The sequence below is a fragment of the Pongo abelii genome, chromosome 1, assembly GCF_028885655.2.
Source record: "Pongo abelii isolate AG06213 chromosome 1, NHGRI_mPonAbe1-v2.0_pri, whole genome shotgun sequence".
Classification (NCBI taxonomy): domain Eukaryota; kingdom Metazoa; phylum Chordata; class Mammalia; order Primates; family Hominidae; genus Pongo; species Pongo abelii.
This window is the reverse complement of record NC_071985.2, coordinates 41,769,015-41,784,734: the sequence shown is the minus strand read 5'-3', so window position 1 is coordinate 41,784,734 and position 15,720 is coordinate 41,769,015. Positions and strand designations below refer to the sequence as shown.

The 15,720-nt window shown below is 41.3% G+C and overlaps 1 protein-coding gene and 1 long non-coding RNA gene across 15 annotated transcripts in view; one reads left to right on the top strand and one right to left on the bottom strand.

Annotated features, from left to right (window-relative positions):
- Window positions 1–9,673, bottom strand: part of LOC112129062 (uncharacterized) — a 38,471-nt gene extending 28,798 nt beyond the window's left edge. Inside the window, exon 1 of the long non-coding RNA XR_008510197.2 lies at window positions 9,435–9,673. This is a non-coding gene — a long non-coding RNA (uncharacterized LOC112129062). The remainder of the gene's footprint in view (window positions 1–9,434) is intronic.
- Window positions 9,596–15,720, top strand: part of CD46 (CD46 molecule) — a 49,803-nt gene continuing 43,678 nt past the window's right edge. For 13 of the 14 annotated variants that reach the window (XR_010139665.1, XM_054547570.1, XM_009238308.3 and 10 more), the window contains exons 1-3: window positions 9,596–10,034; window positions 14,698–14,886; window positions 15,227–15,329. Coding sequence is in view for 13 of the 14 variants with exons in the window: in XM_054547570.1 (XP_054403545.1) it covers window positions 9,596–10,034; window positions 14,698–14,886; window positions 15,227–15,329 (731 nt within the window). In the remaining variant the exon portion in view is untranslated. 14 annotated transcript variants of the gene reach the window in all.

Genomic DNA, 15,720 nt, shown 5'->3' with positions numbered 1-15,720 from the left:
TGAGGGAATTTTAAGTCCAGAAGTTAACCGGAACCATTTTTCTATGGGTAAATGCTTTAGCATGGGCTATAATAGCAGGATATAGAGTTCAATCTAGCATACCCCCTCCCTTACAGGGACCTTGCCCAATTACATGATTTTTCTTGAAATCCATTTAGGAAGGAACACAGGCCACACAAGTCTAGAATGTCAAAGGGAAATAAAAGGTAGAGGACTAAGACTGCTTGGGGACGGCGTGACTAAGTTCCAAAAGTTTAGTTCCTCTAGTGCCATGGCTTGGGGGGTCACGCCTGCAGTCATGGGTGGCACATTTAAACGAGTGCCGGGAATCCAGGAACCCGAGGGAATATAGTTGGGGGGACCCCCTCTACTGTCTTCGTCTCCATCCTGGATCACATACCGACAGGAAGGAGACTAAAAGGACGCTTTTATTCTCACTTCTCTTTCTAGTTGGGTAATAAATCATCTTTTAACATGCACTCCCCTGGAGTGTATTTTAAAGCACTGGGACTCTTTCGACCCAGAAACTTTGAAGAAAAAGTGGCCTATTTTCTTTTGCACAAGGGCATGGCCTTTTTACTCCCCTAAAATTAAAGAAGCAAATTCCAGGGGAACCATCTGAGGATCCCCCTTATTTGGGGGCCCTTCAAGTTCCCTTCTCATTGCAGGGCCTCAGGCAAGTAAAAGGAGTCTTAGGCTGATTTTCTGACAACACTGATAGGTAGATAGAAGCTTTCCAAAATTTAACTCAGGTAGTTGACCTCTCATGGAGGAATGCTATGCTCCTCCTAAGCCAAACCCTAACTACAGCTAAAACAGGAAGCTCTGCAAGCAGAAGAGAATTTTGGAGATGAGCAATATGTCTCCTGTAGTAGGCCAAAAGGGAAAAGAGAAAACAGGGAAGGCAAAGAAATAGGAGAAACACCATTGACAAGCCTAATTGGAACTCCTTTCTAAAGTGTTTTTGCTTCTTTTGCGGTTTAAAATGGATTCTCTCTCTTTTATAATGTTCTTCCAACCTAGGAAAGGTTAATTTTCCAAACCTTAAAATGCTTGGCTTAGAGTTGAGCTAGGGGGAAGGGAACCCAGAAGCCTGATATGCTGGCAAAAGGGTAAAAATTTCTTACTAGTCAGGCTTTTGGCTTCTCTCTCCCTGTGCAAACCAGTAAACGGGATAATAAGGATCATGGTTTATATTCTCTGTAAATTTATAATTAATGAAAAAGGATTTGTGAGGTTGGTCTTAAGCTGTAGACAATCCGATGTGCTTTGCATGTCTTTCTGTATGGTTCCGTCAAAGAAAGGGTATCTTAGGTTAGGATGCAGGCCCAGGACCCCATAAGCCTGCTGTTCAAGCCAGCCCAACAAAACTGTCAGTAAGAAACTTGGCTACAGGCCTCCATCTTGTTTCATGTCCTTGGCAGCATAACCTATAACTGCATGGCATTACATTGTTTTAGTTTCTGCCATTTTACAATGGTGGCTGTCTTCTTGTGCTAAGTCAGTTCCTGGATGAGGGCCACAAAGTCAGATAAGCCAGTTTGTCAATCTGGATGGTGCCAGCTAATCCATCATGAGCAGGGTTTACAAAATATCTTAAGCACTCATCTTGAGAGGGTCAAAATCTTGTAGCCTCCAGCTGCATGACCCCTAAGCCACAGTCTCTAATCTTATGGCTAGTTTCTTGGTCTGGTCCCCCGGCAAGAGGGAAGTATATCTTAAGAAGGGGCTGCTATCATCTTTGTTTTAAACTATACACTGTAAACCAGGCTCCTCACAAAGTTGGTTCAGTCTATGCCCAGGGATGGGCAAGGACAGCTTGGCTGGAAAAAAAATGGAGTTGCTTGGGTTGGATCTCTTTCACTGTCTCAGTCACAATTTTGCAATGACAGTTTCAAAAGCTGCCTATCTCCCCTTAAATAATACCTTGTACACTTGTGGTTAAATCATAACCTACTTAAGCCTTGTCGGTTTAACCTGTGAGGTTACTTTTTGTAAGGTTAAAAAGCCAAAAATCTTAACTGCTTGGTGTGGCTAAAGTCAAGTAACGAGGAATTTAAAAGAATTTTCTTAAAGAGTGCTCAGCTTAATTAAAAGTGGATATTCAAGTTATAGGTATATTTAAAAGTTTTTCTGGATAAAAGCTCTTTTCTTCTGTCAGCTGAATTATTTTTCTCCATTTTTTGTCTTACCACTCTTAATGCATGCATGAGAGGCCCTAAGATAACTTCTGGTAGCATGGGATTCCTTGGGAAAAACAGAAGGCGCCACTTTGCCAAAAAAAAAAAAACAAAAAAAAAAAACCTGTTTTCCTCACAAGACCCCAGGAATTAAAAGAAGATAGATCCCTCTCAAAATCAAAGGCTGTGTTCTGTTTTGCATTGTGTTATCTGATGGTTTTGAGTTTTGGGGTATCAAAAATTACTTTGCATTATGAGAGAGCTTTGGTGTGTAGGAACTAGGTAGGAAATATACTTTAAGGGATGGCTAATAGTAGTTATAAATCAGAGAAGCATGCTCTTGGCCACCTGAAAGATATGGGAACATCCCCACCCCACCCCCAACTAAGAGATGAGACTCCCATGGGGGATCGGCTAATTACAAAATAAGCCGATTGGCTTTGGGTTGCCTTGCAATAAAATACATGATAGAAGCACTACACTGTCTTCTCCCATAGTATCTATATGGTCTTTTCATAAATTGAGCATTGAAATAGAAGTATAGCAAGGAGGTCTTAAAACACTAATCTGCCCTTTAGTAAAAGGGTTATAAAAGGTTTGTAAAGCTTTCACCTCATGGTCAAATTGGTTAAGATTAGATGGAATAATCTATAAGGTTTCATTTAAACAAATTGGGGTTAACATTAACAAACTAATGCAAGGGTAAAATTTGTCTTTGAACAGGATTTTCATGTCATAGTAAAGGCTAATGAAATGTTTTTGCCTTTTGAGTCATCATTTTGGCAAAATAATTTATTTTTGCCAAATTCCAGATTTGGCAAAATTTGCCAAAATTCCAGATTTTGGCAATCTGGAATTCTATTTCATAACATCAAGTGTTCAAAACCTCTAACATTTAACAGTCATCTCAAAATCAAACTTCAAGTTTCAAAATTTTCCTTCCTGAGGGCTGCCTTTTTGGATGGTTCAGAGGGCCCCTGAAACATTCAGAAAAGAGGTAAACAGGATTATTTGACAAGTTTAGTCACATGAGATTGCCAAAATGATGTCCAATCTTCTTTTAAGCATATTTTGATGAATAATATATGTTCCAAAATTATATAGGATTTCCAAAATTCTGATGTCTAAGTATATGCTATCAGTCATAATTAAGGGTAAAATTATTGGTAGCCATGGAGATAAATAAGCTTCTTTTTCAGTCGTGTTTTTAACTGTAACTATCCTAGAAATTTTGCCATTCACAGAAAATTGTTGTCTTGCTTTATTCCTTCTCAAAAAATGGTTTATAACCAAGCTATATTAAGGACTTTAACAGGTGTTCTCAAATGCAGGTTTCTAATAGCTTTGAACACTGTAACACTGGAATAGAGAAAGGACGTACGGGCCTCATAAAGAACTGACACATTCGCAGATATCAAGCAAAACAAGAGTTAACTAAAGGGACTGCATTCAGAAAGTTAAAGCAAAATTTTTAACTTTTGCTTGAAATATTGCTGATCCTTGTTTTGTTTTTCAGAGTCAAGGAAACTTATTTTAAGCTATTTATGGCCTTTAATAATTGAGTAAGGTTTACTACTGTGAACAAAATTTGGAGCATGTTTATTTTTCTCTGCCTGGTTCCTCCGGAATTTGGAGACTATCTGTCTGTGAGTATTCTTAGCTTATGGCAATATAGTTGTTTGCATCAGTGCAATAAGAATCCTTTTTTTTTTTTTTTTTTTTTGGCAACAGGACACAATTGGAAAAACTGGTTATTTTACCAAGGCTTTGACTGAAAGGATGTGTTTCCCTTTAAGGAATCAAGCTTGACATGCAGAGCCAATGAAAGGCCCTTGGGGAGAACTGGCCTCATACCTTGTTTACACACAGTCCCTGCACATGGTTCCTAACCTGTGGTCAGTAAAGAATGTCACTTTCTAACAGGTCTGGGAGCTCTGAGTTTATCTTGGGATCTCAAGAGGCGAGGATCACCCAACTCACAGGTATTTGCGGATACAAACCCATGGTGGGCTTGGCTCTGAAGGTCTTATCTGGAAGTCCTTATGGAACAGAGTTTCATCAAAACCAATCCAAAAGTCCTATATAGAAATAACCATTCTTGCTGCACTTTATGCAAATAATCAGGCCAAGTATAAGACTAAAGTTTATTCTATGAACAACACACACGGTCCTATCATAATTTGTTTTTACCAAAAATGACTGGAGAGAGAAATTGTGCTCCAAAGCTTATCATACATTTGTCATTAAATCCTAGTTTCATTAATTGTTTTTAAGTTTTTTGCCTACATTTTAAACTAACCCTGCTTATTCCTGTAAATCAAGTGATCTCCTGCAGCTTGGAAGAAACAAAAAAGGATGGGTAATGTAAAAATCTGGATCAATATGCTAGTTCTGGCCAATTATCCTGCAAATTCTGCCAGGTAATGAAAGTGAGTAGGGTACCCATAAACTGGAGGTTTCCTTTTTTGGGGAAATAAAACCAAGGAACTTCATAAACCCCAAAGGGAAATTATATATCTTAGAAAGTAAAATTTTAGATGGAAATTATCTACTACACCACACTTATGGGAACTGCTATACTCACTCTACTGTTTGTGATAGGGTTATACATGGTAGCACCTTCTAATTGAAATATTGGACAGAAAGTTTCCATTGCTGTATATTTTGCTTAATTATTATCCTTATAGGAGGGATAATAGTTACTGACAAAAAGGAAGCATCAAAGTTTTACTGAGTCTGCTAGGACTTTTTATTGGGATTAGTGATGCGCTGTTAAATAAAACATGCTGCTTCTGGATTAACACCTCTACTAAAGTACAGGAAAATCTACAGTTACTTAAAGATCAAATCAAAATCATTAACAAGCTCAGGAAAAATGCAGGCTTTAGCCCCGGGTGGCTACAATCCCTCTTTAATGAATTCCAGTCTTCTTTATGGAATTGGTTAAACCCTTTATTAAGCCCTCTCTTGCTTATATGTCTTGTATTAATACTTGAACCCTGTATACTCAATACTGTAACTCAAATTGTTTCTTCTCCTCTAGAAGCAACCAAACTCCAAATGGGTGCTATAAACTGGATCACGCGTGGACACGCCCTATTTCCAAGAACCCTTAGACGGACCCCAGGAAGAGCCCTAGCTGGTGTTTCCCATTCGACGTCTATTTTCAGCAGGAAGTAGCCAGAAAAAGTCGTCACCCAATAACCCCCTAACAGCAATTAGGTCGTCTCCATGGGGAGCTGAGGGGGGGAATGTGATAGGAGTTATTAAGAAATTATTTTAGGCAGCTAGAGAGGAAAAGGGGTCCTTGGAAAGTTTTCATTTCTTTTAAAGCAGCTCCAGAAAAGTTTCTTGTCAAGAAGGAAAGCCCAGGCCCTTACAGCCAGGCAGGCAACCTTAGGTATGCAAATACTGGCCATTAAAAATTGGGTCCACCCAACATGATGATTCCCATGGTTGTCCTCTTGCCCTTGCGCCGACATGTGCCTGGCAACATGGCCCCACATATCCCCACACAGGTAGAACATCATGGTGCCCTGCATTTGCATATTAAAAGACTAGGGTAGGAAGGCCAGTTTTTTCCCGGGCTATGTGAATGACATGCCTACTGCAACCAATCCGCTGAGCCCTATGCAAATCAGGCACTACCTCCTCCAGCCTATGTATACCTGGCTGGTTTCTGCCCCACTTGAGGTCTCCACTCTCAGCTTTGGAGCCCCCCCTCTGTCTCTGTACAAGGGAGCTTCTTCCTTCTTTCTTCTCCCTTCTTTTTTGCCTACTAAACTCTCCACTCCTTAAAACCACTCCACGTGTGCCCATCTCGTTTTTTTCCAATTCAATGCGAGATGAAGAACCTGGTGTTCCTCCACACATCAGAGTCCTATCAGCAGGGGCTGGACACCAATTGCTCTCTGAAGCTATTCCTAGTCCTAACATTCTTTGTTTTGTTTGCTGTTTTGGCAAACTAAGTGTGTAAAGTTTATGAGGCTTAAATGAAATTTTCTGTCTCTACCATTACAATGAGAAAGGAGTAAAATATTTTTATTTTGCAAATCTACTTATGGAATATAGTTTCTAATATATTTATGTTTTAAAAGCCTTCAAAAGCCAAGAGGAAACAAAATACTATCCATTCCTTCTGAGAAATGCACTTCTTTCTGTACCTGATTGTTTTCATAATCCCTGTGTTGATATGTAATTCCACAAAAATGCTCTTGATAGTAACAGGAAAGAGGATCAGACACAGCTAACCATAAAGGTCAGTTGGCTGGCAGGTGCTTAGTAGATGCAAGTAGAGGCCCATTCATGCTACTACACCTGCTCCTGAAAAGCATAATGCAAATACAGTATACTAATTTAGGAGGCAAAGAACCATCTAACATCAAACTTTAAAAGAGTTGGCCACAGTTTAATGACATCCCTGCACACTAGCCTCCACCCACACTGCCCTTCATAAGCCCCTTAAAGGAGATCCCATAGTTCTAAACCTGGTCTACAAACACACACTTCCTCCATTCTCTCCTTTTCTTCTCTTTGGCAGTTTGACAAAATCTTTAGGGGGAGTTGGAGGAAACATTAGTGTTTAATCTCCTAAATCCACTTCATTCAAAGCTTTGGCTTCAAGTTCTACCCCTGTTAAGACCTCAGGAAGTTCACTGTCGACACCCTCCCTTTGAACTCAGTCACTAAAATGATCTCAAGGCTAAGGGATAGACCACAGCTCCACTTCACAAGTAAGCTTGCAACACCTGATTTAGGAAAGTTTGCTGTGCAGACAGTTGTAGCTCATCCCTTTTTACAGACCCATCTTGATTTGTTTCCTAGGGTCAAAATTATTTAAATCAAAATCTCTCAGAACTTTGTGGGCATTTGGTAAATTCATGCTGGGGGAGAACTGGTAGAGACATGTTAAATGCACTTGACCACAAGAACCATTTATTTCACCCAATATTTGCCAGTTATTCATTGTACACCTACTATAGATTTTGGCACTGTAGATATGAGAAAATGCTACCCCTGACCCATGAAACTTATCCAAAAAGTAGAGAACAAGGCTCAGCCATTCAAATGAAGCATCAGTTGAATCAAATAAAAATAAATTTTAAATATTTAATGTGAAAGTCTTCGAGTATGTTAAGAATGGCTTGATTAACCCCAGGGATAGAAATTTTACTGATTGAAAGAAAGTTTCAACAAAATACCAATCTTTGAATCTAATCTGACACCCGAAACTAGGCAATCAAACACTAGCACTATTTTTTCTTCTATAGTTTATAATAAAATTTCTCATGAGAAAAAAGACATTTTTCTTCCAAGCCTGAAAATGGATGAAGAATTTTTAATATTTATTGTTGCGGAGAACAGTAAATAGACTATCCACTTTCACAAATGAAGGCTGGCATTGAGCCACAGAACATATCTGTCATATCACTCTTTGACACCATATATTAACAGAAATAATAATTTCCCCGCATTGAGTTTCCTATTTACCATCTCTTTAATTATACCCGTTTTAATTGCTGTCATGGAGTGTTGAATTTTATAATCCAAGATACTAAGATGTTTATCTGATATACCACCTCCACACTTAATGTCTTATAATCTCTGCGAAGAATTTAAAAATTTTTGTTGGTCGGACAGGAAGAGGAAATTCCATGGTTTGGTGAACCAAACCATGGGCTTATTTTGTAATTAGCCCATCCCCCATAGGAGTCTCATCTCTTAGTTAGGGGTGGGGTGGGGTGGGGTGGGGATGTTTCCATATCTTTCAGGTGGCCAAGAGCATGCTTCTCTGATTTATAACTACTATTAGCCATCCCTTAAAGTATATTTCCTACCTAGTTCCTACACACCAAAGCTCTCTCATAATGCGAAGTAATTTTTGATACCCCAAAACTCAAAACCAGTTTTATAACACAGTTATAAAACTGTGTTAAACACACTTAAGCTCTATAATTCTATAAGACCCATTTTAGGTTTATACACTGAGCATCCAGTTCCTCACCGTCCTCTCATAGGTTAACCCTGTGTAATACAAGTTCTACTCCCACAATTCTATGAACAAAACAGCCCTTGATACATAGGTTTGATTTTTTAAATACATTTTCTTTATTCTAAATGTAACATAAGGTCAACATAGAAAACTGAAAAGCATAAGGAAAGTGAAATATCTATATTCTTATCAACCATTGTTAATTTTGCTGTATTCCTAGTTTCTTTTTATACATATCAATATGGTACTTTTGTTTTAATAAAAGTACTGCCAAAAGGCACATGCCAATTTGGACTCTGCTTTTTCCACTTACAATGATACCATAGTTTCTCATATTTGGTATTCTTTTGCAATATTTGCTGCACAGAATTCCATCACACAAAGGTAACTGCCAGAAATTCCTTATTACTTTTGCTAGACACTTAGGGTTTACACTTTTTCAAAAATTAATCACATCAGAGCTTTGATCACAGCTCTGATGATTTCTCTGGGAACTGAGAGCCTAACACAAGTCATGTCCACTTTAAGACTTTTAACATACTGAAAAGTTATGTTACAAACAGAGTGCTGGTCCCCCTGCAACACGTTCACTCACACTGGCTGACGTTTTAATTCTTTGCCAATCTGAGGGAAAGAAATGTCAACTCTTTGTTTGCTCTTTTAATGCCAGTCATGTCCTTTTCCTTTTACCAGTCATTCCGGTTTACTCACAACCCTACAAATCAATCCTGCTCATTCTTAATTTTCCAGTATTGTTCCTGAGATTGTTTCACCAGAAAAGTTCTCCCCCTTATCCACTCTTCACCTAACAATTTCTACCCATCCGAATCCTCCTGCATTTATTGCTTCCAGGAATTTGGCACTTAGGACACCCTTGTCCTTACATTGTTCATGCATGTATATTTCGTCTTCAATAAAAAATTTAGTTGCTCAAAGGCAAGGGCCCCATAGAGTCTCAATATTCCAATGGCCTGGTGTTGCTTAATAAATTAGATTCGAAGGGGTCCCCTCCAGGGAGGGGAGCAAAGGGCAAATTACCTTAGGGGCTGGGAGTGCAGAAGCGAAACCTTTGAGATTGTGAAAACAAGACGGCCCCGAGACGATCCAGCAGCAGGCATTCAAGCAAGAAAAACTCAAATATTGTTCCCAATAATGCCTGACTAATGCCAAATACCAAGTAAGGGCCCAGGCAGTCCTGACAGCCTGCAGTGCCCCAGGATAAAACTAACCCTGAGGGGTGCTGGCCCACGGTGACCCCCTACCTGGACTCTGGATCTCTATTTTTAGGTCGAAGTGCTTTATTCTTGATTCCCGAATTCCCGGAAACTATTACCAAAGCAGCTTAGTTTTCTTTCCACCCTTCCTGGGTGAAAAATATGGCGGCAATCCAGTCCTTTCCCGCAGGACGCCTCAGGCTTCCGGGATGGTAGGCCAAGGGTTTAGCAAGAAAAAAGGCGGCCTCGGGAAACCTGTTCCGTTAGGCACCGCCAGGGCCTCGCCCGGTCCTCTCGAAGGCCAAGGGCTGCCCAAGAGCGCCGAGGCCCCGCCCCGCGGCCCGCCGATTGGCCCCAGCAGCCCTGGTGACTCGACGCACTTCCGCCCCGGGCGCGGCTCGGGCCACGCCCACCTGTCCTGCGGCACTGGATGCTTTGTGAGTTGGGATTGTTGCGTCCCAAAGCTGGACTCAGAAGGGACTTCCCTGCTCGGCTGGCTCTCGGTTTCTCTGCTTTCCTCCGGAAAAATAACGGCGTCTTCCGCGCCGCGCATGGCGCCTCCCGGCCGCCGCGAGTGTCCCTTTCCTTCACGGCGCTTTCCTGGGTTGCTTCTGGCGGCCTTGGTGTTGCTGCTGTCCTCCTTCTCCGGTAGGACCCCGGGGCGGTTTCGCGCGTCCGCGGCGAGACTAGAGCTCTCCTCAGTCGGGCAAGAGTCGCGGGGCGGGGCTCACTGCAGGTCGTGCCTCTTTGGGGACAGGGTTCTCCGAGGGATACAGTGCTCAGATCCCGGGGGTATGTGGCGGGGAATGCGGGGACCACGCAGAGCCCGAGGTGAAGCTTGTTTGGTGGCATCGTGTGCGCGGCCGGCATTTACGCAGGATCTGGCTGCGTCGCTAAAAAAAGCGTGAATCGTGTTTTCGGGATTGAGCCAGTCGGCAAGGGGAGCGCGGACTGGGCGCCCTAGGTGAGGGCTTGCTCTGGAGTGCACAGGTGCGTGGGAGTGTTGCTAGGGCCGGTGCTGTGCGGATGGTGAGAGTTTGCCCTGTGTTACCTTGGCGCCTTGGTGAGTAGGGTGTTCATTAGGGCTTGGACAGTACCCGCGGTAAGGGTTGCAGTGCGTCTGCTGTGCCCCATGTGCTGAGCTGGCCTGGGCGTGCAGGGGCCTGGCCAGGTGTTGCTGGGAGCGTGCTGTGCGCAAGTGGCCTGTGTGCAGAGTTCACTGTGGGCAAGACAGCTCACTGTTTGCTTTGAATGGAGTGAGCGCGGACTCGGGCTAGGGAGGGCATGTTGAGTGAGAGCAGGCTCTCAGTGCCTGGGGTTAGAGAGGTGGTAAGCGCGCGCCATGCTTTTTGTGCCTTCTGTGAACAGTCTCCGTGTTGCCTGAGCTCCTATTAGTTTGTAAATGGCTGCTTTTTTGGGGGGTGGATGGGCCATCGAGTCATCTTCCTGTTCCCAACCAATATAGACAGTATCTGATTCCATTGCCTAATGGCTTTTTGACATTGTTTTCCTTCTTTTCATTACTTTGAGTCATATTTGAGAGATGTGAAGCAACCTAAAAAACAATGGTAGCCAAACCTAGTGACAAATTAGTATCCTAACAAAGGAAGGCAAATAATGTTAATCTGGTTTTCCCCTACAGCTCATAAGCTAAAGCTTAAAGCCTATCCCACTAAATTTATTTTGTATTTCATTGAATGGAATCAATACTCTTAAAAATGCATGCTAGGCTAGGCACAGTGGCTCACGCCTGTGATGCCAGCACTTTGGGAGGCCCAGGCTGGGTGATTGCTTGTGCCCAGGAGTTCAAGATCAACCTGGGCAACATGGCAAAACTTTGTCTCTACAAAAAATACAAAAATTAGCTGGGCATGGTGGGGTATGCCCGTGGTCCCAGCTACTCTGGGGGCTGAGGTAGGAGATTCACTTGAGCCCAGGAGGTGAAGGCTGCAGTGAGCTGTGATCATGCCACTGCACTCCAGCCTGGATGACAGAGTGAGACCCTGTCAAAACAAAACAAACAAACAAACAAAACCCGCTAAGAAATACATGCTTATTGTGCGACACGAACAGAATCAAAAGACAACTATTTTTAATATTTTGGTATATTTCTTTCTGACTTCATGTGCGCTTCATGTGTATCTATGTCCAAATTAGGAACCAATAACATGTATAGTTTCTACGTTGCGTTTTTTTCCTTAGGAGCATTCATTCAACGAATATGGGTCTTGTATGTCTGGTGCTATTACACTGGTAGGCAATAACAAACCATTCCTATTTTCTTGATCCTTTTTTCACTATTTGTTTACACACACATTCATGCAGGAAGATAAGCAGGGACTTTGTTTTGCTCAATGCTAAGTGCTCAGTGCCGGGAACACAGTAGATAACCAATAAATTATTTGCTAAAATGTATTGGGAGTGGCAGACATTAAAATCCAAAACATAATAGTGACAAATAAATTATGAACCAAAATTTTCAGTTATAAATCTGACAGCATTTAACAAATGATTGGAGAGAGGGTGGGCTTCTCTGCTCATCAAACAGACTTTGGGGCATCTGTGCTTGCTCTTCCCTCAGCCCGGGAACATTCTCCTCCTGACCTGCTGCAGAAACAGTCTCGCTCTTCTGCAAACTCAGCTGGAATGTTACACCCTCAGAGACCTTCTCTGATCACCCCACCTCGCGATCCCCCCATCTCAGGTTGAACACATAAAACCCAGTTCAAGTCCCTCTTCTCGTAATCACCCTTTTAAAATGACCTTTTCTATTCTTTGTCTCTCCCTGTCAGAATGCAGGGATCCTGTCTTGTCGCACTTGTGGTTCCAAAAGCCTGATTTGTTTACCTCCGTATCTGTTAAATACCAGAAAATTAAATAGACTATTTGGCTGGGGCTTAGAGCCTAGGAAAAAGTTTCTCCTGCCTCCAAGAGGAAGGTTCTTTAAAGAGCTATGCTCAGGATGGTCTTTCTGCGGTACCTAAAAAGCTAGGGCAGCAGTAGCTGAGAGCCAGAAAGGATCTGTCTCCCCTGTTTGTTGATGCTGCAGGGCTTCCAGTACTTCAGTCTTGCATCTCACTGATCATTAAAACGTTCATTTTGAAGGAGAGTAATGGGAGTAGGGAGCAGTGGTGATAAGAAGAAAACAAAAAGACTTTTTTTTTTTTTTTTTTTAAGATTAATGTTTAGAATAGGCTTAGTGCTAGAAGTTCAGCCTGGGCAACATAAGCAGACCTCATCTATACAAAAAATGTAAAAAAAAAAAAAGAAAAATTAGCCAGGTGTGATGTTGCACACCTGTGGTCCCAGCTACTTGGGAGACTGAAGGGGGAGGATCACTGGAGCCCCCCATGGTCAAGGCTGCAGTGAGCCCTGTTCGTACTCCAGCTTGGGTAACAGAGCAAGAGACCCTGTTTCAAAACAAAACAAAACACACACACACACACACACACACACAAAAAGAAACAAAACAGGAAGCTGAAGAAGATAATGAAAGTGATTTGAAATAGAGGAAAATAGAATTATAAAATGAATAGGGTACAACACAGAAGATTACAAAACTAAAAATGAAGAGAAGGAAAAACAAGGTTAAGTTTGAGGTTCATAAGGGTAAATCAAGACAGGTATGAAACCTAGAGAAAGTAAAAATGAGAACTCACGATGCTAGGCAGAGAGAATACATGAATTAAAATAAGCATTCAATTTTTGGAGCAACTCACTCTCACAAGGAGAAGTTTTCGTAAGCAGACAGTGCTGTGCATGGGAGACCTGCCCTCTCAAAGGTAGTTGCCAAATGGTTCCAGATAGCTGAAGGAAACATGTATCAAATTTCAGGCCAGTCTCATTCCTCCAGAAGAGGAGCTGCATTTTTGGACAAAATCCCCAATCTCCTGTTGTGCGTGGTCTCTTCTGCCTATTTTAGGTGTTTTCCTTATATTCAATGAAAGAAGCCAAGATCAGTAAGTACTTACACAGTAGCGTCTCAGTTTCCTTACTGGGCATACTACAATGCAAAGAGAGCAATCCATATCTGGTCACCTGCCAGGATACCAGAAGACTGGGAGATAGGCAGCACAAGAAATGGCCTAATCTTCTTTCTCCATTGTGCTGTAGAATGATTATTTTCAATATGAAATTGGTTACAATATATTCTTCACATTGTTTTGTGTTTGACAGCAGTGGACTTTGAGTACCACATTTTTTTTGAATAGCTACTCTGAGTGACATATTGTGCTGGGTGTTGTGGCTGCATGGATGAATGGAGTCGGCCTTGTTAACTATTAAACTCAAAAGCATGTGATAGTTACCTGAGAGATCCATGCAGGGGAGAGTCCAGGGGAAGGTGACTGATCACTGCTTCCCAGGGGGAGGCAGAAAATGCTTCCTGGAGGAGATGATGGGTGGATTAAGGAAGATGAGTTGAGCAGGAGTTGTAGCTACCAGCCAGGGAGGAAGGGTATTCAGAGCAAAGGAAGCAAGGTGAGCAAAAGCACCAAGATGTGACACTACTGGACTGCCAAGCTATTCAGTGTGGCAGAGTAAGGCAAAGGAGGCAAGAAAGAAGGAAGAGGATTAAATCACAGGGTGAGTAATTCTGAAAAGCAACAGACTCATCAGGAATAAACACTCACCATCATAAATTCAGACTTTCATGTTATTGCCTGTCCTTTTAGGGCAACTTGAGCCTTTTGTTTAACTTAGCACAACATGAATCCAAACTAGGGTTGTTTTGATTTCCCCAGGCACAGTAGCAGACAATTTCTTGAATACTTATTTGCAGATAGAGTTTGTCAGTGTCAGCATTTCTTGAGCACCCACAAGGTGAGTATAGTAGAAAAAGAAGAACATGGTTCTTGACCCCCAGGAACTTGCCTTTTAAGAGAAGACACCCTGAAGTGACAAGCTGTTATAAGTTAGTGTTTTAAACTATGGAAGAACAATCTGAGCAGAGTGCTCTATACTGTAGAAGACTTCTTAGAGGAGAAGTTACTTTTGAAATGAATTTAGAAAAATGTGGGGAAAGATGCATCCATATATATTTTAAGATCAAAGACATTAATGCTGTCTCTTCAGTTTATTGTCGAGCGTTTATTCCCAAACAAACCAAAAGCTAATAGGATGTTACTTAAAACATGCAAGTCCTATTTCCTCCACTACTACCAGCCCTCTGGTAAAAGCATGGATCAGTCATTTAAAATCTTGCCAAGGGCCTTTCTGTTTTTTCTGTACTACCTGCTGCCAGACCACAGTCCATGGCTGATGAAAGTGATATCAGTACTTCATCTTCATGTTCCTATTCTCTTATCCCTAGATGCCTGTGAGGAGCCACCAACATTTGAAGCCATGGAGCTCATTGGTAAACCAAAACCCTACTATGACATTGGTGAACGAGTAGATTATAAGTGTAAAAAAGGATACTTCTATATACCTCCTCTTGCCACCCATACTATTTGTGATCGGAATCATACATGGCTACCTGTCTCAGATGACGCCTGTTATAGTAAGTAAACAAGCCTCTTTTTTTTTTTTTTCTGCTTGCTCTAGAGATTTGCACACATTTTGGAGTACGTATTCCACTATGGTGTTGATGATTTTCTTCTTGTAAAATGAGGTTCAAGATAACAATGCATTTTTGCAAGCTTTGAGAAATCAGAATCTCCAAGAAATCATTTTCCTGGCAATAGATTGCCTGGGTGAATATGAATCTTAAGTTTGCCCTTATAATAAGTAAATATTGAAAATTATATTCCCACCCATTCAAAAGAGCACTGCAGAATTTTGATTTTGATTCAGATCTGTTTTATAACTGGATTGAAAACTCCAAAATTATTTTCTTTTAGGAGAAACGTGTCCATATATAGGGGATCCTTTAAATGGCCAAGCAATCCTTGCAAATGGGACTTACGAGTTTGGTTATCAGATACACTTTATTTGTAATGAGGGGTAAGTTGCTCCTTAGAGGAAATAAGGGAAGTGTTAGTAATTTTATTTTTGTTTTGCTTCTCTTCTTAAGCATTTCTGTAAACTTAATTTTGCTTTCTATGTGACAAGTTATACTTCTAGCCAAACAACTCTTGGATGTTTTATGGAGATAGCCAAGATATATAGTAAATAGAAAGTAATTGATATTGAAGGAAAGCAAAACTACTTGCTGTTTCTGACAATAAGTCTGTTGTAAGCATTAAGAATGTAGTAATCATGAGAATTTATCCTTCACAACTGAGTGTCCCCTGTTTAAATCTGCCAACTCTTAGAGTTGAAGTAGGGCTCACAAAAATGAGAAATAGAATTACCAACTAAAGATACACTTGTATCCAGATGACTCTGTAAAGTG